The 21,713-nt window shown below is 41.9% G+C and overlaps 1 protein-coding gene across 3 annotated transcripts in view; it reads left to right on the top strand.

The window, feature by feature from the left end:
- Nucleotides 1-4,909: 4,909 nt before the first annotated feature.
- The window catches only part of ALDH3A2 (aldehyde dehydrogenase 3 family member A2), a 47,536-nt gene continuing 30,732 nt past the window's right edge, over nucleotides 4,910-21,713 (top strand). Inside the window, exons 1-6 of one of the 3 annotated variants that reach the window (XM_003420694.4) lie at nucleotides 4,910-5,133; nucleotides 6,667-6,898; nucleotides 8,014-8,099; nucleotides 10,143-10,351; nucleotides 11,546-11,663; nucleotides 13,818-13,959. In XM_003420694.4, coding sequence (XP_003420742.1) covers nucleotides 4,981-5,133; nucleotides 6,667-6,898; nucleotides 8,014-8,099; nucleotides 10,143-10,351; nucleotides 11,546-11,663; nucleotides 13,818-13,959 — 940 coding nt within the window. In that variant the 5' untranslated portion in view covers nucleotides 4,910-4,980. The remainder of the gene's footprint in view (nucleotides 5,134-6,666; nucleotides 6,899-8,013; nucleotides 8,100-10,142; nucleotides 10,352-11,545; nucleotides 11,664-13,817; nucleotides 13,960-21,713) is intronic. The other 2 variants (XM_010600244.3, XM_010600245.3) reach the window with 2 other exon arrangements.

Below are 21,713 nucleotides of genomic sequence, written 5' to 3'. Positions count from 1 at the left end.
TCAGAATGCCCCAAAAGTGGTTTTGGGTGGCTGGAGGGTTGTACCATCCACAATAACTAGTGATCTCATGGGGAAAAGCACGTCTCTTTCATAACAGTTCTAGTAAAAGTTCTAGAGAGACTTGAATGGTCAGGCTTGGGTCACCTGCAAATTCCTAATCACTGTGGCTAGAATGATCTGATTTTCTAAATAGACAGGTCTGGGTCATATGGCAACCCTGAGGTTGTGGTTGGGAAGATCATGAAGTAGGTTACCTACTATAGAGAAATTTCTTTCTTTAACTGAAAAAGAAGGTGAGAAAATATGCTGGGCAGGCATACTAAAATTATTAGTCTGCTACATTTCCTGAAAGAATTAGCCCGTGAACTCTTACCCCATAACCCTGTATCCTGCAGTGGTGATATCATTGGTTCATATCTACCCAAATCAATGATTATATCATATTCAAAGCTAGAAGGGAGAATGTTTCAACTTGGGAGTGTGGTGAAAGAATTACCAGTCCTCTCATTGGTTCTATAAACGTATCTCCTTGTTCTGTTAAAGTATTTGCATGTGGTTTTTAAATATGCCTAGCAAAATGCCATCAATTGATTTCTCCAACTAATAAAGAAAATGTTCAAGAATTGGTGGAGTCAAACTCTTGGTGATTGTGCCATTAGAATACATTCTTTTAAAGAAATCCTCACATCTTATCATATTTGCTACTGAGAAATTAACTTGCCTCAGATAATACTGATTTCTATTTTCACACTGGAATTCTGTTCATTCTTTACATTTATGAGGGTTTTTTTTTTTCATTGTAGAATGACTCATATTTCAACTTACCTAGCCCCTCACATAATGTTTACATATTAGCCCAGAGTTTAAAGCTAGTCACTTTTCCATATCTTCTCAGATAAAACAAGATAACTGGGTACACTCTGTGGTGAGCTTTGAGCCAATTTTAAGCATTGCTACACAGTTTTTTTTGGTGGGTACACAGTTTTGGATACTGTTATCAGACCCTTTGCCTGCTATGCACACGCAATGCTCAGTTACTTATAGAGTTGATTTAATTTAACCCTTTGGTGACCGAACTATTTTCTGCTTTGATTTTTTTATTGATACCATGTGTTTTCATTAATGGAAGCATACTGAATCATTGAGTGTGTCTGAATTTTGGTGGGTAGTATGGATTTTTTTCTTGCCCCCTCCCACAAGCCTATCCTAAGTGTTTAATGGTACATATGAAATACCACTAATTATACCCTGGAGTCCTCACTAGGGTCTATTGGTACCTACATGTAACAAATAAAAGTTTTCAAAATTTCTATTTTGCCTACCAAAAATTCAGACAAAATACCCTGTAAAACAATAATTTGCTGCACATGTCCATTTCTTCGGTTTCAAACAGTCACAAAGATCCCTGCTTTCTGGTAGCATGCACTGTCAGTGGTACAGTAGCACCCCAATAAACCACAGAGGCTGAAAAAGTTCATGGTCACTATATGTACTGTTGGGCACAAGAGTTAAAGGCTTTGTATGCGTTGGAGCTACAGCTTTTCCTTGTAATGTAAGAAGCCTGCTTCTCTTCTCCCCCACCTTCTCACCTAGAGATTTCTCAGGGGATCTCCACATGGACTGTCATTTTCTTTTCTTTCTTTTTTATTTTGAGACAAGGCAAAGGGAGAAGTAGAGGTGAAGAGTTTGATGGTCTTGCCAATTTTCTTCCTTCACCAAGAATCTCCTTACGTAAGCCTCAAATTATAGTGTGTTGAGAAGGCCATAAAAGTGGACATTGCCAAGATGTTAAGACTAGAGTATTGCTGAGTATATCATTCATTCATTCAATGAATATTAAGTACTTACTATGGGCCTGGTTCTGTAGTAGGTACTGATATTACAGTAAACATGAAAGACAAACGTCCCTGTCTGTCTTCCCCAGTGGAATGTCTTGTAAACAGATACATATGTAAGTCCTATTAAGAAAAACAAAGCAGAGTAAGGGACAGAGACTAGCAGAGTCTGCTATTTTAGACATACTGGTCAGGGAAGGAGAACCTCTGGTGGTGCAGTGGTTAAAGCACTCAGTTGCTAACCAAAAGGTGGGTGGTTCAAGCCCACCAGTGGCTCCATGGGAGAAAGATGTGGCACTCAGCTTCTGTAAAGATTTACAGCCATGGAAACCCTACGGGGCAGTTCTATTCTGTTCTATAGTGTTGCTATGAGTTGGAATCAACTTGATGGCAGGGAGTTTGGTTTTTGGTTTGGTCAGGGGAGACTTCTCCAAGAAAGCACCATTTAAGCAGAGATTGAATTATGAGAGAACGTTAGCTGAGCACTCCAGTCAAAAGAAACAAGAGTGCAGAGCCCCTTAAGTGCAAGTGTGCTTGGGTTATTCAGTGAACAGCAAGGAAGCCAATCTGGCTAGAAATTACTAAGTGGGAGATCATAGACAACGAGGTTAGAGATGTAGGCCAGGACATATAGGGCTTGTAGGCTATGTTGTGGGTTTCGGAATTTATTCTAAATGTGTTAGGAAGCATTGGAAAAGTTTTGAGCAAAGAAGTAACATGATCAGGATACGTCCTGAAAGGACCATTGACAGCTAGGTAGAAGCTAGGATGTGTTGTTGTTCTTGTTGTTAGTTGTCGTTGAATCAATTCCTCCTCATGGTGACCCCAAGTACGCAGAGTAGGGTTTCCAAGGCTGTGACATTTTGGAAGCAGGTCATTAGACCTTTCTTCCAAGGCATTTCTGAGTGGGTATGAACCGCCAACCTTTTGTTTAGTAGTGGAACACTTCACTGTACCATTAGGGACTCCTATCTATGAGTCGGAATCAACTCTACAGCAATGCGGTTTTTTGTTTTTGCTATATATAGTTCAGATGAAAAATTACACCTTGATTAGGGTGGACATGATTGAATATATTTTTTGAAGATGGGGCAAAGAGAAAGATGAAGGACGAGGTCAAAAACTGGAAGAATAATGGGATAAAGGATAGTACCATTTACTGAGATAGTGAACACTGCGGGAGGTATGCACTGTGTTTGTATGTTTGTTTGGTGGCGGAAGATAAAGTTCTATTTTGGACATGTTAACTTTAAGATGCTTATTATAAATTCAAACAGAGATGAATAGGATATAGTTAGATATACCAGTTAGAGTTCAGAGGAAAGGCTGGGAGTAGAGATGGGATTTAAAACTGTCTCTGACCACCATTCATGGGTTACATGACCGAGTGACTGTGAAAAGAAAAGAAGGCCAAGGACTCAGCTCGAGGGCACCAGAACACTTAAAAGGTCAGGCAGGGGAGAAAGATCCGGCAATGGAAGACCCAGAAGACTCAGTCAGTGAGGTAAAAGGAAACCCAGAAGTTTGCAGGGTAATGGAAAATAAGTGAACAGTGTCTCCAGAAGATGGGAGTGATCGGCTAGGCCAAATTTTACTTCAGATAAGAATGGAAGTACCCCTAGGATTTGACAACTAGGAGGTAGGGAGGAAAGTCTGATAGGGGCAAATTCCCTTCGGGAGAGTTCTGCAATAAAGCAGGGCAGAAAAATGGGATGGTAGCTAGCAAGCTGCAGGAGCCCTGGTGGTGTAGAGGTTAAAAGTTCTCAGTTGCTAAAAGAAAGGTCGGTGGCTCAAACCCACAAACTTTCCGCAGGAGATGTGGCAGTCTGCTTCTGTTGGGAAATCAGCCTGGGAAACCCTATGGGGCAGTTCTGCTCTGTCCTACAGGATCGTTATGAGTCGACCTGATGGCAACAGGTTTAGGGTTTGGAGCTATCAAGTGATAAACAGCCAAGGAGGAACTTTTTTAAAGGATGGGGTTAGGGTTGGGATAACACAGTGTATTTGTATAGCGCTGGAAATACCGACTGCGCTAGCATAAACCAAACCAAAACCACTGCCGCAAATCCATTCCAGCTCATAGCGCCTCCATAGGGCTTCCAAGGCTGTAAATTTCTGCAGAAGCAGCAGACAGCCACATCTTTCTCCCATGGAGCCGCTCCTGGGTTCCAACCACCAACCTTTGTGTTAGCAGTACTAACATAATAGGAGATAAATCCTCGCTTTCTGTTTTCAGAAGTTTAACCTTCGGAAGAATTCATGAGATCAAGCACCAGAAGTGCGTCGGCACTGCATAAAATCAAAGCAGCTCATCTATGAAGCAGGTCGCGCAGCCTTTAGCTGAGAAGGGGGAAAAAAAAAAAAAAAAACCCCAAACGCGTTGCCATGGAGTCATTCCGACTCAAAAACCAAACTAAACCCGTTGCCATGAAGTCCATCCCGACTCATAGTGACCCTACAGGACAGAGCAGAACTGCCCCATAGGGTTTCCAAGGAGCGGCTGGTGGATTCGAACTGCCAATCTTTTCGTTAGCAGCCAAGTTCTTAACCAGGCGCCACCAGGGCTCCTGGGACAGAGAATGGGTGGGCAAACATCATCTTCTTCCGGCTTCGGGCTGGAACGCTGAGGCGCCCCTGGGTTATGGTGCCCACACTCTCCACAGACCCCGCAAAACACGGCCCCAGGACGCCCTATGCGTTTAGCCGCGCCTGGCTTCCCGATTCTAGCCGTTTTGCCACATTCCGAAGAGCCACGAAATGGAGGCGGGCGGCTTCCTCCCTCCTTTATACGGTGTCCTTCAGCGCTTCACCCCGCTTCTCGGGGACGCCTCTCTGCACTGCGGAGTCACCACGGGCCCCGCGCACCAGCCTGGCCAAGCTTCTCCCTCCAACCCGGCACCCCGACGCCACAGCCGGGCGGGCACCACAGCCAACCAGCGGCCAGCTGACAGGCCGTGAGGGCCTTGCCTGACGGCCGGCGGGCGGAACGATGGGGCGGGGTCGGGCGCACCCCAGAGGTCACGTGGCCGGCCTAGGCCAATGGGCGCGCGGCGTGGGGTCGCTGGGCGTTGGGCTGCGGGTTGCACTCGGCCGGCGCTGAGCCGGTGTAGTTCAGGCTACGAGCGAACGGGCAGACTGGTGGCAAATGGAGAGCAAGGTCCAGCGGGCTCGCGCCGCGTTCCGGTCCGGCCGGTCTCGGCCTCTGCAGTTTCGGCTGCAGCAGCTGGAGGCGCTGCGGAGGATGGTGCAGGAACGCGAGAGGGACATCCTGGCTGCCATCAGCGCTGACCTGTGCAAGGTGCGGACTCCGGCCTTCCGCCTCCCCACTTCCGGATGGCATTCCCCTGAGCTTCTGCATTCTTCTTTTTAATTCTGATTAAGCAAGCAAACGTTTCCCCCGACGTTCCCGATCCTCCGCCCTGCGTGTTTAGACACGCTTAGAAGTCCGTGTGTTTTCTCTTCTCTGTAGTTCCTCGTCTATGAATGACCTATTATATACTTTGCCCATATTTCTGTCGCGTCTATGGCCCTTTTTTATTTGTAGAAGCTCTTTGTATATGCTGGATTTCATAGTTTGCCAACTTAACATATTGCCGATATTTTTCTCCAGGTCTGTTTCTTGCCTTTTAATTTTGTGGTTTCTTTTGTAGACAGGCGTTTTTTGTCGTCGTCTTCGTCACAGTCGTTGCGCTCAAATTTTCCGTCATGATTCTGTGTTTTAGGTCAGCACACCTCAAACTCTGTAGTGTGCTGAGGAATCACTTAGGGATCTTGTTAAAATGCAAATTATGTTCACCAGGTCTGGGATGGGGTCTGAGAGTCTTAAGTTCCTAATGAGTTCGCTGGTTGATACCATGCTTTCAGATCTGGAACCACGTTTTCGGTAATAATACTACTGTCACCTTGTTTTCACTTTTTATATGCACTCCACATATAGCAAGACCTTTCTCTGGCTTTGGGAGTCTTCCTTCCCCACCTCCCTCTGTCAAAGTTTATTTCAAGTAGTAGTAATATCAACGGTAGTAGTAGTAACAGTAATAACCATAGAATTTCCTTTATAGTACTTCTGGTGTAGAGGAGCTGTGATATCAAATATACAAGGTGGGATAATTAAGATTCCAAAAAGGCTGTGGTTCATTTACTCATTCTACAAATGTTAAATGTGTGAGTATGTACATGTATAGGAGTACTAAAGAAATTAAGATCCTGACATTGAAAGTTTTAAATTTGGTTGGCAGACAAAACATACACAGATAAATGTGAATATAGTTAAAAACTAGCATATTAAGGGTGAAATATCAAGATACAGATTGAAAGTGTAGTTGCTGTTGTGTATAAATCGAAGCGTGACCAGGACAAGCCATTATTTTTCGGGAAAGTCTTCCTCATGGAAGAAGAGTTTAAACCCATTTTTAAAGAGTTTAGATCAGTAGAGAAGGATTTTGATGGATTAAATATATTACAGAAGGTGTTAGCAAGTTGCTACTGAAGGCTTAGGAGTCCCTGGATTGTGCGGCCTATTAGTGCACTTGGCTGCTAATGGAAAGGTCAGAGGTTTGAGTCCACTTGGAGGTGCCTTGGAAGAAAGGCCCAGTTATCTACTTCTGAAAAACCAGCCATTGAAAACCCTATGGAGCACAGTTCTACTCTGACACATGTGGGGGCCCCCTGAGTGAGAACTGACTTGATGCCAGCTGGTTTTATTGAAGGCTTAGAGGGTGTAAAAGGGATCCGGATGGTAAACCATCCAGTACCTGACCTGAGGTTTTTGACAATTAAGGCTGAGTGTGTCAGACTCATTGTGTAAGGTTAACTGATTCTCTTATAACAGAGTGAATTCAATGCATACAGTCAGGAAGTCATTAACATCCTTGGAGAAGTTGATCACGCCCTGGAGAAGCTTCCCGAATGGGTCACTCCTAAACCAGTGGAGAAGAACCTGCTCACCATGCTGGATGAGGCCTATATTCATTCAGAGCCCTTGGGAGTCGTACTGATTATTGGAGCTTGGAACTACCCCTTTGTTGTCAACATCCAGCCACTGATAGGAGCCATTGCCGCAGGTCTGGAGCCAACTTATGTCCTCATACCTTTTTAGAGGAGCTTACTCTCTTATGGAGCTCTGGTGGCACAGTGGTTAAGAGCTTGGCTGCTAACCAAAAGATCGGCAGCTCAAATCCACCGGACACTCCTTGAAAACTCTATGGGACAGTTCTGCTCTGCCTAAAGGGTCACTATCAGTTGGAATCGACTCAATGGCAGTGGATTTGGTATTTCTCCCCTATTGGTTGTAAATTAAGGATTGTGTCTAATTAAATAATTTTCCTTGGCAGTTTGCTTTGATTTATACCAGTAGCGTATTGAGAATTCATAATTATCATATTTTTTGAAAATTGGGCTCCAGGGTGGATTTTCATGATGACTATCTTTTGAAACAGGGAAACCCTCATAGCACAGTGGTTAAGAGCTATGGTTGCTAACCAAAAAGATGGCAGTTCGAATCTACCAGACACTCCTTGGAAACCCTTGGGGCAGTTCTACTCTGTCCTATAGGGTTGCTATGAGTCAGAATCAATCGATGGCAACGGGTTTGTTTGTTTGTTTTGATCTTTTGAAGCACCCAGAGAGTGCACATGTGAGGGTGTAAAGGCATCTGAGTCAGTAGGCTCAAGAGTTTGGAATCAGGCATCCATTATTTTTTAAATGTAGATTCAGTTGCTGGCTCTGACTAGCTTCTTCATTCAGATAAGGGCTATTATGGGAGTAATGCTACCTTGAGTGCATGGCAATACCAAGAGATTAGTTTATCACTTCTGCGGGTCTAGATCAACAACTTTCTGTTGTCAAGGCCTGCTTGTCTGACAATTTAAGAGCAGAGAGGGAAATCCAAGAGTGGGAGTGGGAAAAAAAGTGATAGAAGGGTAAAGGAGTAGGGAAGGCTCATTGAGCCAGTTGCTAACGATCTGAAAGCTAAGGAGAACTAAGGAGTTCGAGATAGAGCGCGGAAAGGAAGAGAAGGTGAGACAGACTCTTCTGCCCCTTATGAGGAAGAACAGAATGAAGAGCTACAGAAGTAGTTTGAGGGCCTAGCCTGTACTCTACTTGTGAACACTGTTGTGGTAGCTACTGAAGTTACTCAAGTATTAGATGATATTGTTCTGCTTTTTGCTTTGTTCAGGAAATGCTGTGATTATCAAGCCTTCTGAAGTAAGTGAAAATACAGCCAAGATCATGGCTAAGCTCCTCCCTCAGTACTTAGACCAGGTAAGAATGTTTTCAACAATCTTCAGCATATCTGTTTAATTTAGGAAACACACATTTGGTTTTCCTGTCATTGTAGCAGGAGCTCCGTTTGTGGGTTCAAACAACTGGCTGAATAAAAGAAGTTCAAGTTCCAAAATAAACTGTGAAATGACCTAGCCATTGTGGTTGGTTATACAATAGTTTTAGGCTCGTGGCTTCATTGGGACCCCTCCTTTTATTTCCAAATCCTTTTCTGCTATTTCGCATTTTGCTTGCTCTAAAATAAGGCTTTAGGTGTGTTCATTCAGTGAATTATTGAGGGATTGGTACTGTGCTGTGTACTGCCATATTTTTGTTGCTGACAGTTTCTTTTTGCCTAACGGGTTACAGCTGTATAAGAGCATGCCTGCTTTTAAAAAGGGTATGTTTGTGGCCTGAAAACTACAAAAGAAAATGATCCTCAACCGGAGTTAAAGTTTAACTCTGTGTCTGACTCATAGGTTCTTGCACTTACCTAGGGAGCAAGCTTATGATGTAGCCATGCAGCTCGGACTGCTGAGTTCTAAAGAAATTGCTGCAGCGAGAGGTCCTCACTTAGCTTTCATCAAAAGGCAACTTTAAAATATCATACCTACAGCTGTACATAGTAATTTGTAATGGTAGCCTTGAGGCCATCTCTGGCTCTTGGAATAATATTGTTTTCTGTTGTCTTATCACTGTCATGGCAGCCCACAGAACAATTTTGTTCTAATAGCTGTAGTTATCCACTTCAGAGGGATGAAATGGAAGGCAGTAAGATGTCATGAATTCCTAGGATTTGGAACCAGAAGATGGAGGTTTAAAGCCCTGTTCTGCCCCTCACTGGAAGTAAATTCTTCAGTATCTGGCTCTGTGGAGACAGGGCTAATGACGCCCCCTCCTGCCTCACTTAGCTTGTTGGGGGATCAATCACATATATTCTGTAGATAAGTCATGTAAAAGTTAAAACTTGAAACATTTGTTGGGCAGTTGAACTGTGAAGTGAATGAGAACTAATTAACTCTTCAAAGAGCAGGAGGTAAAGTGGGCACACGTCCGTAAGCCAGTGTTTACTTCATACTCACACCTCAGAAGCTTTTGAATACCTTCTGTTTTCCTTCCTTGGCATGTGTTCTCTGGCGTTACTTTCTGTGGTATTATTTTTCAAGGTGTTCTCATTTATAATAGCTGCTAATAATAACACAGAGCATCTAAGGGGTCAGTCCATGGAAGCTACATGAATTTCTCAGTAACAGATGAGGAAACTGAGGCTCAGAGATGTTCAATAACTTGCCGAAGATCATATAAGCTACTAAGTGGCAGAGCCAGAGTCGCTCCAGATCTGTCTGCCTTGTATACCATTTGTTTATTTGGCAGACATTTATTTGTTTCCTGCCATGGGTGGTGCAAACAGTTAAGTCACACTCGGCTGGTGACTGAAAGGTTGGCGGTTCAGGTCCACCCAGAGGCGCCTTGGAAGAAAGCTCTAGCAATCCACTTCCAAAAAATCAGCCAGAAACCCTATGGAGCACAGTTCTTCTCTGACATAGGGGCTGCCATGAGTCAGAGTCCGCTCGTCAGCAACTGTTTTTACCATAGGCTAAGTCCTGCCCTATACTGTGTAGAGAGATAACATTCAGATTGAGATATTTCGGCTGGGACCTGTCCTGTGGTTCATAACAGTAGCTACTTTCTCACCAAAATCCTCAGCTTCTGTTCCAAAATACCCTCTGTTTCATCCATTTCCCTGGCCGAATCCAACTTGTTTGCTCTTTTTTTTGTGCCTTCGTGGCTGAGCTTATGTAGAAAACAATGGACTGTTTGGATCAGTTCCACTGTCAGTTGACGCTTCCTAGACTCCCTCAGATTGTGTGTTCTCTACTTATCCTTGGCTGGTCCCTCTGCCATTCCTCACAAGGACCAGTCTTGACTTTCTTCTGGCTTTATTGAATGTTATGTGTTTATGTTAACAAAGAAATTGCTCATGTTAGATAATAGAATTAATTTGACAATTTAAGTGTTTATGTTTCTCTTTTTTTTTTTAAGGACCTGTATGTTGTTATTAATGGTGGTGTTAAGGAAACCACAGAGCTTCTGAAGCAGCGATTTGACCATATTCTGTATACAGGAAGTGCTGCAGTTGGAAAAATTGTCATGGAGGCTGCTGCCAAGCATCTGACCCCTGTGACTCTTGAACTGGGAGGGAAAAGTCCATGTTACGTTGATAAAGATTGTGACTTAGACATTGCCTGCAGGTGAGAGTTACTCTCTGGTTATCTGAGGTTTTCCTAGCACAGTGGGAAACAGGTTGGTGTATCTTCTTCGCACTTGAACGCTGTGCTTTGTGACTCCGAGATACATCTTTAGGCTTTGGTGGTTGATGTCCTCAAGGATAACGTAACTCTTTCACGGACTGCCTCTTAATGCCAGTGTTAGAAAAGACGAGCCGTGGGTTTTGACGTCATGTGGTTGACCTCGGGAATTATGAAAAAGTTTTTTTTGTCCTCGAGATTTATGGATGGATCAGGCAAGATATTTTACTGTTCTCCTGGAAAATGATCCAAGAAGTAGAATAATCCAAAATCTCATGTATGCCTCATAAAATCTTTAAATTACCAGCTGAAAGGGTATTATATGGATCTGTTAACTGAGTTCCTTTGTTGACAAAACCAATATTTCTCATCTTTTCCTTTGAGTAGCACTTTGCATCTGGGAACTAAAAAATAAGGTTTCAGGTTTTATCTGCTTAATCAGGTTTAACTACCAGGAAGTGCCAAAATAAAGAAGTGACCCTGTCCTCAGTGTAGTGCACCTGCCTGTCCGCTTCAGAGATGGGGAACGAGGAGGAGTCAGGTAGTTAGGTCCAGGTTCCAGGTTGGCTTCCTGAGTAGAAGTCCGATTGCCAGAATATGAGACCCTCAGTTAGTGAACGTTCAGGCTGTAGACTTCTGTCCATACCTAGAAACGGCCTTCCAAACTGAGGAAGGGCTCCACACAGAGGAAGGTGGTCTTGCCAGCTGGCTGTTGTCCTGCTTTATAGCTGAACCTCTAGTCAGCAGGGCCTGATGCCACAACCAGTAGAAGCAGAGTCTGTACCAGACTTCCGTCACCCAGGATGTCCTTACGGCTGCAGTAGGAGGAGAAAGGAGATGTTGGGAGGCTGTTTCTCCTCTTTTCCTGCAGCAGTGGCTGTACTCCTTATAATGGACTATTTCCTATGAGCTGGTTTGGGAATTTTCCTGACACTTAGAACATTCTACTTCATTCAGAAAATGCATTCTAAGTTGGTTTGAACAAACTCATTTACACAGTTTTTAAAATGTTTGTTTTTTTATAAAGATTACCAATTAAACTTATGAATATGTTCTAGTTGTAAAACAACACAAAAGTATATAACGATTGAGTATTATACTGAATTATATAGCTAATCTGTTTCTACCTCCTCCCAGACGCATAACCTGGGGGAAGTACATGAACTGTGGTCAAACCTGCATTGCTCCAGACTACATTCTCTGTGAACCATCTCTCCAGAATCAGATTGTGCAGAAGATTAAAGAAACTGTGAAGGTCTGTGTTCAGCACATCTGAATCCATTTATTTCATTAAGATATGGAGTCAAATTAACTCTTAGCAGGCAGCATCCCCTTTTCCCCTCCTTTCAGGAAAATCCAATAGCATTTGTGACTGAATTATTATTTATCAGTTAATTAAAAGTACTCTGTGCATCTTTTATAAAATGTCTGCTGGGAGGAAAGTTAAGGGGGTATTAAAACCACTTAAACTGTCTAGTTGATTTGTTGGTGAAACAGCTGATTAGTTGTGGCACCTACTTAAAAAAAGTTAAATAATTATATGTTTATGGTTTTGAAAGAGTGTCGTGAGTGTAATTGTTGAAGTATAATTGACATATTGGCTATTGCTGATTAAGGTTATCAAGATTTATGTATGTAGAGGGTCTAGGATGACCAGTAGTTTGGAGGAATGAGTTAATTAAATACCTGCTTATAGTGTACCCTTTACATGTTTATGAATCTTTCAGAGTGTTTACAGTAAAGATTTCCAGTGAGGGATTGAGGAACTCAGCCTGGAAAGAAATGTAGGATTTGAATTGGTGAAAAGAAATGGGATGAACCAGTGTGACTGAGGGCAGTGGTGGAAGGGTGTCACTAAGCACGCTGGGCAGAACAAATGATTAGAACAGTCATCGTTCACACAGAAGATGCTAATTGAGCACTGAAAGGATCGAGAATACCTAAGAGTAAGGTATATTATCAGGGAATGAAAGCTGTATGCCAGGAAGTTTAGGGAGATAGTTCACAATGGGCTCAGCCAGGGTAACACTGGGGGTGATGCTGGAGGTCTTGATGTGGAAATTGGGTGTTAGTGATGGGACTGGAGATGAATCCAGACCAGGAGAACAAGAAGGGAGGATTGGGCAGACTTAGGGAATGTGGGATGGAAGGGACATTAAAGATAAATGTGTGAGATTGAGAGTATTTGGAGAAGTGGTTAGTTGAGGACGGTGATGAACTCAGTTTTAAAGGAACAAGGGCTTCTTTGTCTTCTTTTGGAAACCCTAGTGGCGTAATGGTTAAGAGTTTGGCTGCTAACCAGAAAGTTGGCAGTTCATGTCCACCAGGCAGTCCTTGAAAACCTTATGGGGCAGTTCTACTCTGTCCTCTAGGGTCACCATGAGTCAAAATTGACTTGACGGCAATGGGTTTTGCCTTCCTTTGAGGTATTTTATACTTGAGCACAGTGGTTCTTAGCCTGGCTATACATTAGAATCAGTGGGGAACCATTTAAAATTAAGTTTCTAGCCTTTACCCTCCAAAAATTGATTTAATTGGTCTGGGGTTCCCAGGTAAGTCTAAGGTCCAACCAGCATTGAAGATTACTGTTGGTAGCTCTGGAGGTGGGGCCCAGGAATATGCATTTTAACAAGAGCCCAGGGAATTCTTACCACCCAGACTTCAAAATCACTATTCGTAGGTGAACAATTTTCATTTTAAGTCAAGAGTAAATTGAGAGCTCTCATAAGCCTTTGAAAGGATGCCCTAAAGCCCCATTGCAGTAGTTAGAAGGAAGAGCAGCAGTTTAGTAGTTTTGTGTTTATTTTACATTATAATTATTGATTGTATGACTATTGGGATTCTATTACTTCGGTTAATTTTATCAAACCTGTATTTCAGTTTGAGTGGTTTCACTAACATCTATGATCATATAAGTCAGCAAAATAGAGCAGAATTTCCAAATGTCTGTAAAGGGCTGGATAGTAAATATCTTAGGCTCTGGATGCCATAGATCTCTGCTGCAACTACTCAGTTGTACTGCAGTGGGAGAGCAGCCATGGCTAGTACATAAATGAATGGGCGACCCCTGATAAAGAGCAACTCCTTCCCCTGCACCTGTTCCCACAGTCACCCCCAGGAGGGCCCAGGGATTGACTCTAAGAGATCTGTATGAACCCCCTGAAACTGTATGGGAAATGAAAGATCTCTGTGTGTTTGCTTTTATTTCTTGTCCTTGACCTGCCAAAAAGCTTAAACTTACTACTGTTGTACTACTGTTAAATTACTTGAGGAGGGTGGTGTGGAGTGTTGGATTCTGTGAGAATATAAAACCAGGTAGATTTTTGGGCATGGGTGGATTTTGTAACTTACTAAAGAAATTGAAACATGGGTATTTTATGCCAATCAAATATTGTATTATTTTAAATAGGAATTTTATGGTGAAAATGTGAAGGAGTCTCCTGATTATGAAAGGATCATCAATCTTCGTCACTTTAAGAGAATAAAAAATTTGCTCGAAGGACAAAAGATAGCTTATGGTGGGGAGACTGATGAGGCCACACGCTACATAGGTAATGGAAATTCACCTCTTCCTATGGGAAGATGACAGTTGCGGTTTTTACTGACACTATTTACTGACACTAGACTTTTAAACATACAACATTTCAGTATGCCAGAAAGCGGTATTGAAGAGTTTAATAATTATTTAATGTTCTTGTCATTAGCTGCTGTCAGGTCGATTCTGACTTGTTCCAACCCTGTGTACCATAGAATGAAACACTGCCTGGTCCTGCTCCATCCTCACAATTGATGTTATGCTTGAGCTTATTGTTGCAGCCACTGTGTCACTCCATCTCATTGAGGGTCTTTCTCTCTTTTGCTGACTCTCTACCAAGCATGATGTCCTTTTCCAGGGACTGGTCCCTCCTGATAACGTGTCTAAAGTATGTGAGGCAAAGTCTCGCCATCCTTGTTTCTCAGGAGCCTTCTGGCCAAACTTCTTCCAAGACAGATATGTTCGCTCTTCTGGCAGTCCCTAGTATATTCAGTATTCTTTGCCAACACCATAATTAAAAGGCATCAGTTCTTCAGTTTTCCTTATTAATTGTCCAGCTTTCGCATGCATATGAGATAATTGACAATACTATGGTTTGGGTCAGGGGAACCTTAGTCTTTGCTTTTTAACACTTTAAAGAGGTCTTCTGCAGCACATTTACCCAGTGCAGTGCGTCATTTGATTTCTTCACTGTTGCTTCTGTGGCGTTGGTTGTGGATCCAAGTAAAATGAAATCCTTGACAACAACTTCAGTATTTTCTCCATTTATCATGATGTTGCTTATTGGCCAAGTTGTGAGAATTTTTGTTTTCTTTATATTGAGGTGTAATCCGTGCTGAAGGCTGTAGTCTTTGATTTTCATCAGTAATTATATAGTAGTTTAAATTACTTGAACTAATAGTTAAATATTTTAATAATAGTTTAAATATTTAATAGTTTAATTATTAAATTATTAAATACTGCTTTCTGGCATACTGCTTTTACTATAAACTATTTAAGAATGTATATATGTATACATGTTTAATAATGCCACCTGTGTCGTACTAGCTTTTCAGTATTTATACATATATTACCCAATTTTTTTTCTTTCTTAACCACCCTGAGAAGCAGAACAGAACTCTATGTAATTGTTCCCAGTTTATGGATGGGCAGACAATCCAGAGAAGGAACTAAATTAGCCATAATTCAGCAACTAGTCGATGGCAGTACTATTTCAGAAATAGTGTTTTGATCTGTTGTACTTGACCTTATAATTTATCTTCTTTGTAGTTTTTATTTTTTGCCATGAATATGTATAGCTTTGAATTTTAAACACATTTTTCTAAAATAACATACAAGATGACAGGATAATTATAGGCACATTTAGTTGGCAAAGAAGCTGCCCCAAATTGCTTTCCTTATAAAATCGGACTCTGCAAGTTACATATAAACAAAGGATTTAAACAATATGGAAGAATATGAGCAGTCCTGAGGTCCTCCAGGGCTGGCTAATCATCAGAGCACCTAATTCTTCCATCTTTCTGTCCCCCATCCTCAGCATGTGACTTTGCCTCTGATTCATCTATCCTTCTGTCCCCCATCCTCAGCATGTGACTTTATCGCTGATTCTTCCATTTTTCTGTCCCTCATCCTTAGTGTGTGACTTTGTTCCTGATTCTTCCATCTTTCTATCCCCCATCCTCAGCATGTGACTTTGTCCCTGATTCTTCCATCTTCTGTCCCCCATTCTTAGGATGTGACTTTTTCCTCTACTGTCGGCTGTCTGGATCTCAGGCAGCACAGACATATCTGCACTAAGTCCAATGGAGGGAAGGAGCTCTTTCTCTTGTTTTTCTATTTAAGAGCTGGGAGACCTTTTTCAGCTTTCTTCCCCTTTGATCATATTGGCCAGAACTGGGCCACATGCAGGGGGGGGATTATCCAGTAGGCAAGGTAAGCATGGTGCTTACCTTGCTTACCAGATCATCTGTAGTGAACAATTTCACATTTTTCACCACATCAAAGTTTCTGCTTCTAAGTATGGCTGGCATCTGTCTCTCTCCCAACCCCACAGCATCTTCCTACAGAATCAAAGCCTCTTTTCAAATTTATAGTCCCTGATAGAGGCAGATGACCCAGTAAGCAAGGTAAGCATGGCCTTACTTGGCTTACTTTCTAATCTGTAGTGAGAAATTTCATTGTAGATCATCTGGTGAGCAAGGTAAGCACCATGCTTATCTTACCTATTAGATAATTTGCCCAAGCTTCTAGGCTACTCAATGGCAAGAGGAAAGTGTGATCATGGATAACTTACACTAATGATTAGCTTAGGACTTTCCCTTGACCTGGAGTTAGGGTCGCCTTACCTCAGCACATGACTGTGCAAGGTAGGGTGGGCACCCAAACGAAATTGATGCTCTGATCCCAAGGAAGAAGTGGAGAGTGGATTTGGGATAGCAGTTTATACTTCTGGAGTGTTGCTGGAAAGGTCATGCCAAGATGAGCTAGTAGGACGGTAGGGATAAAGGAAAAGAACACGCATGTTATCGTCAGGTATCTTCTCTTTTAGTTGATGATCCAGTTTGTTTGCAAGGTCTTTTTGAGTACTGCTCATTGGTGACATGGGAGTCCCTGGGTGGTGCAAATGATTAATGCCTTCAACTGCTAACCAAAAGGTTGGTGATTTCAGCCCAGCCAGTACAGCCTCAGAATAGAGGCCTGGCAGTCTATAGGTAGCCCCCAACTTAGGATGGGGTTCCATTCGACAACTCCCTTGTAAGTTGATTCTGACTTAACTCAGATACTTCTTTTTTTTTAGTTTTCATTATTATTGTCCTTTTATTATCAGTGTTTTTATAAATCTGATCTTTGCTTGCCTTTGGCATTTGAAAACATTACATATAAACATCTGTGACTGAACATTTGAGAATGCTAACATCAGCAAATTGCACACTGCAATATTGTATGTAGTACATATTATTAACAATAAGATATACCAAAAACAAAAGGTCGTTATGTGTGGTTCATCGTAATTTGAATGGATTGTAAGTCCGGGACTACCTGTACTTACAAAAAATCAGCCTTGAAAACCCTGTGGAGCACAGTTCCAGTCTGACACATGAGGTTATCATGAATCGGGGTCAAATTCACAGCAACTGGTAAGTTGGTGACTTATGTTTGTATGAATGCTGGAAACTCTGCAAACCTTCTTCAGCATCCACCTTCCCCTCTTTCCTAATACACCTTCCTCACAGTAGACAGAACACGGAGCTAAGGGTTAGGGAATTTTGACCATTTAAGTATATTTTCTTAATCTGTAAAATGTCCTCACAGTCTAACAGAGTTATAATAAAGGTCAGTGAGACAGTTTGCATGAAGAGTGCTTGTATTAAGAAGAAATGGTGTCATCTATACATACAATGCACTTCCGATCCAAATTCCAATGTCATTTTTTAATGTGATGGAGAAACAAATCACCAACTTCATATGGAAGGGAAAGAAGCCTCGGATAAGTAAAGCATTACTGAAAAAGAAGAAGGAAGTGGGAGGCCTCACTCTACCTGATTTCAGAACCTATTATACAGCCACAGTAGTCAAAACAGCCTGGTACTGGTACAACAACAGGCACATAGACCAATGGAACAGAATTGAGAACCCAGATATAAATCCATCCACATATGAGCAGCTGATATTTGACAAAGGCCCAGTGTCAGTTAATTGGCGAAAAGATAGTCTTTTTAACAAATTGTGCTGGCATAACTGGATATCCATTTGCAAAAAAATGAAACAGGACCCATACCTCACACCATGCACAAAAACTAACTCCAAGTAGATCAAAGACCTAAACATAAAGACTAAAACGATAAAGATCATGGAAGAAAAAATAGGGACAACGTTAGGAGCCCTAATACAAGGCATAAACAGAATACAAAACATTACCAAAAATGACGAAGAGAAACCCGATAACTGGGAGCTCCTAAAAATCAAACAACTATGCTCATCTAAAGACTTCACCAAAAGAGTAAAAAGACCACCTACAGACTGGGAAAGAATTTTCAGCTATGACATCTCCGACCAGCGCCTGATCTCTAAAATCTACATGATTCTGTTAAAACTCAACCACAAAAAGACAAACAACCCAATCAAGAAGTGGGCAAAGGATATGAACACGCACTTCACTAAAGAAGATATTCAGGCGGCTAACAGATACATGAGAAAATGCTCACGATCATTAGCCATTAGAGAAATGCAAATTAAGACTACGATGACATTCCATCTCACTCCAACAAGCCTGGCATTAATCCAAAAAACACAAAATAATAAATGTTGGAGAGGCTGCAGAGAGATTGGAACTCTCATACACTGCTGGTGGGAACGTCAAATGGTACAACCACTTTGGAAATCTATCTGACGTTTTCTTAAAAAGTTAGGAATAGAACTACCATACAACCCAGAAATCCCACTCCTCGGAATATACCCTAGAGAAATAAGAGCCTTCACACGAGCAGATATATGCACACCCATGTTTATTGCAGCTCTGTTTACAATAGCAAAAAGCTGGAAGCCACCAAGGTGTCCATCAACGGATGAATGGATAAATAAATTGTGGTATATTCACACAATGGAATACTACACATCGATAAAGAACAGTGATGAATCTGTGAAACGTTTCATAACATGGAGGAACCTGGAAGGCATTATGCTGAGCGAAATTAGTCAGAGGCAAAAGGACAAATATTGTATAAGACCACTATTATAAGATCTTGAGAAATAGTATAAACTGAGAAGAACACATACTTTTGTGGTTACGAGGGGGGGAGGGAGGGAGGGTGGGAGAGAGGTTTTTACTGATTAGTTAGTTGATAAGAACTGCTTTAGGTGAAGGGAAGGACAATACTCAATACATGGATGTCAGCTCAACTGGACTGGACCAAAAGCAAAGAAGTTTCTGGGATAAACTGAATGCTTCAAAGGTCAGCGGAGCAAGGATGGGGGTTTGGGGACCATGGTTTAAGGGCACTTCTAAGTCAATTGGCAAAATAATTGTATTATGAAAACATTCTGCATCCCACTTTGAAGTGTGGCATCTGGGGTCTTAAATACTAACAAGCAGCCATCTAAGATGCATCAATTAGTCTCAACCCACCTGGATCAAAGGAGAATGAAGAACATCAAGGTCACACGATAACTATGAGCCCAAGAGACAGAAAGGGCCACATGAACTAGAGACTTACATCATCCTGAGACCAGAAGAACTAGTTGGTGCCCGGCCACAACTGATGACTGCCCTGACAGGGAGCACAACAGAGAACCCCTGAGGGAGCAGGAGATCAGTGGGATGCAGACCCCAAATTCTCACAAAAAGACCAGACTTAATGGTATGACTGAGACTAGAGGAATCCTGGTGGTCATGGTCCCCAAACCTTCTGTTGACCCAGGACAGGAACCATTCCCGAAGACAACTCATCAGACATGGAAGGGACTGAAAGATGGGCTGGAGAGAGATGCTGATGAAGAGTGAGCTATTTGTATCAGGTGGACACTTGAGACTGTGTTGGCATCTCCTGTCTAGAGGGGGGATGGGAGGATAGAGAGAGTTGGAAGCTGGCAAAATTGTCACGAAAGGAGAGACTGGAAGGGCTGACTCATTAGGGGGAGAGCAAGTGGGAGTATGGAGTAAGGTGTATATAAACTTATATGTGACAGTCTGACTTGATTTGTATACGTTCACTTGAAGCTTAATAAAAGTTAAAAAAAAAAAAAGAAGAAGAAATGGTGTCAAAACACTACTACAAGAAACTAAAGGAGATCTACATGAATGGAAAAACATGCCATGCTCATAGATTGGTAGATTCAACATTGTGAAAATGATAATTCCACCCAAAGCAATTTGCAAATACAGTGCAATCCCAATCCAAATACCAAGAACATTCTTTAAAGAGATGGAAAAACTTCATCATTAACTTTATATGGAAAGGGAAGAAGCCCCGGATGAGTAAAGCACTATTGAAGAAGAAGAATAAAGTAGGAGGACTTGCACTACCTGACTTCAGAGCTTACTATACAACTACAGCAGTCAAAACAGCTTGGTACTGATAACAACAACAGATACATTGACCAGTGGAACAGAATTGAGAACCTAGATGTAAATTCATCCAGCTATGGTCACCTGATCTTTGACAAGGGCCTGAAGTCCATCAAATGGGGAAAAGACAGTCTTTTTAACAAATTATACTGGCAGAACTCAATGTCCATCTGCAACAAAATGAAACAGGGCCCATACCTCACACCGTATACAAAAACTAATTCAGAATGGATCAGAGACCTCAATATAAAGCCAAAAACTGTGAAGTTCATTGAAGAAAAAAATAGGATCAACACTAGAGACCCTAATACATAGCATTAACAATATAGAAACCACAGCCAACAACACACAAACTCCAGGAGATAAGCTAGATAACTAGAATCTTCTAAAAATTAAACACTTAAGCCCATCAAAAGACTTCACCAAAAGAGCAAAAAAAGAACCGACAGACTGGGAAGAAGTTTTTGGCTATTACAGATCAAACAAAGATCTAATCTCTAAAGTCTACAAGTAAATCTAACACCTCTGCAACAAAAAGACAAATAATCCATTTGGAAAATGGGCAAAGGAAATGAACAGACACTTCACCAAAGAAGACATTTAAGCTGCTAACAGACACATGAGGAAATGCTCGAGATCACTAGCTATTAGAGAAATACATGTCAAAACCACAATGAGATACCATCTCACCCCAGCATTACTGGCAAGAATCAAAATAACAGAAAATAACAAATGTTAGAGAGGCTGTGGGGGGATTGGAACTGTTGTGCAGTGCTGATGGGAATGCAGAATGATACAACCATTTTGGAGAATGATATGGCACTTCTTTAGAAAGCTAGAAATAGAAATACCATATAATCCAGCAGTCCCCCTCTGGGAGTCTATTGTAGAGAAATGAGTCATCACACGAATAGACATACGCACACCCATGTTCATTGCAGCGTTGTTGACAATAGCAAAAAGATGGAAACAACCTAGATGCCCATCAACAGACGAATGGATAAACCAACTGTGGTACATACACAGTGGAGTATTATGCAATGATAAAGAACAATGATCAATCTGTGAAGCATCTTATAACATAGACGAATCTGGAGGACATTATGCTGAATGAAATAAGTCAATCACAAAAGGATAAATATTGTCTGAGACCACTACTATAAAAACTCATGAAAAGGTTTACACACAAAAAGAAACAATCTGTGATGGTTACGAGGGAGGGGAGGGCTAGGGATGGAAAAACACCAAATAGACAATAGATAAGCGGTAACTTTGGTGAAGGGTAAGACAGTACACAATACTGGGGAAGCCAGCACAACTTGTACAAGGCAAGGTCATGGAAGCTACATAGACACGTCCAAACTCCCTGAGGGACTGAATTGCTGGACTGAGGGCTGTGGGGACCATGGTCTCGGGAAGCAACTAGCTCAATTTGCATAACATAGTTTATAAAGAAAATGTTCTACACTCTGGTGAGTATTGTCTGGGGTCTTAAAAGCCTCTAAGCAGCCGTCTAGGATACTCCACTGGTCTCACCCCTTTGGGAGCAAGGAAGAATGAAGAAAACTAAAGATACAAGGGAAAGATTAGTCCGGAGGACTAATGGACCATATCCACCACAGCCTCCACCAGACTGAGTCCAAGCACAACTAGATGGTGCCCTGCGACCACCACTGACTGCACTGACAAGGATCAGAATAGAGGGT

This window comes from Loxodonta africana, chromosome 2 (assembly GCF_030014295.1).
Source record: "Loxodonta africana isolate mLoxAfr1 chromosome 2, mLoxAfr1.hap2, whole genome shotgun sequence".
In the NCBI taxonomy this organism is placed as follows: domain Eukaryota; kingdom Metazoa; phylum Chordata; class Mammalia; order Proboscidea; family Elephantidae; genus Loxodonta; species Loxodonta africana.
The sequence above is the reverse complement of the archived record's forward strand: the minus strand, read 5'-3'. Positions and strand labels throughout refer to the sequence as shown.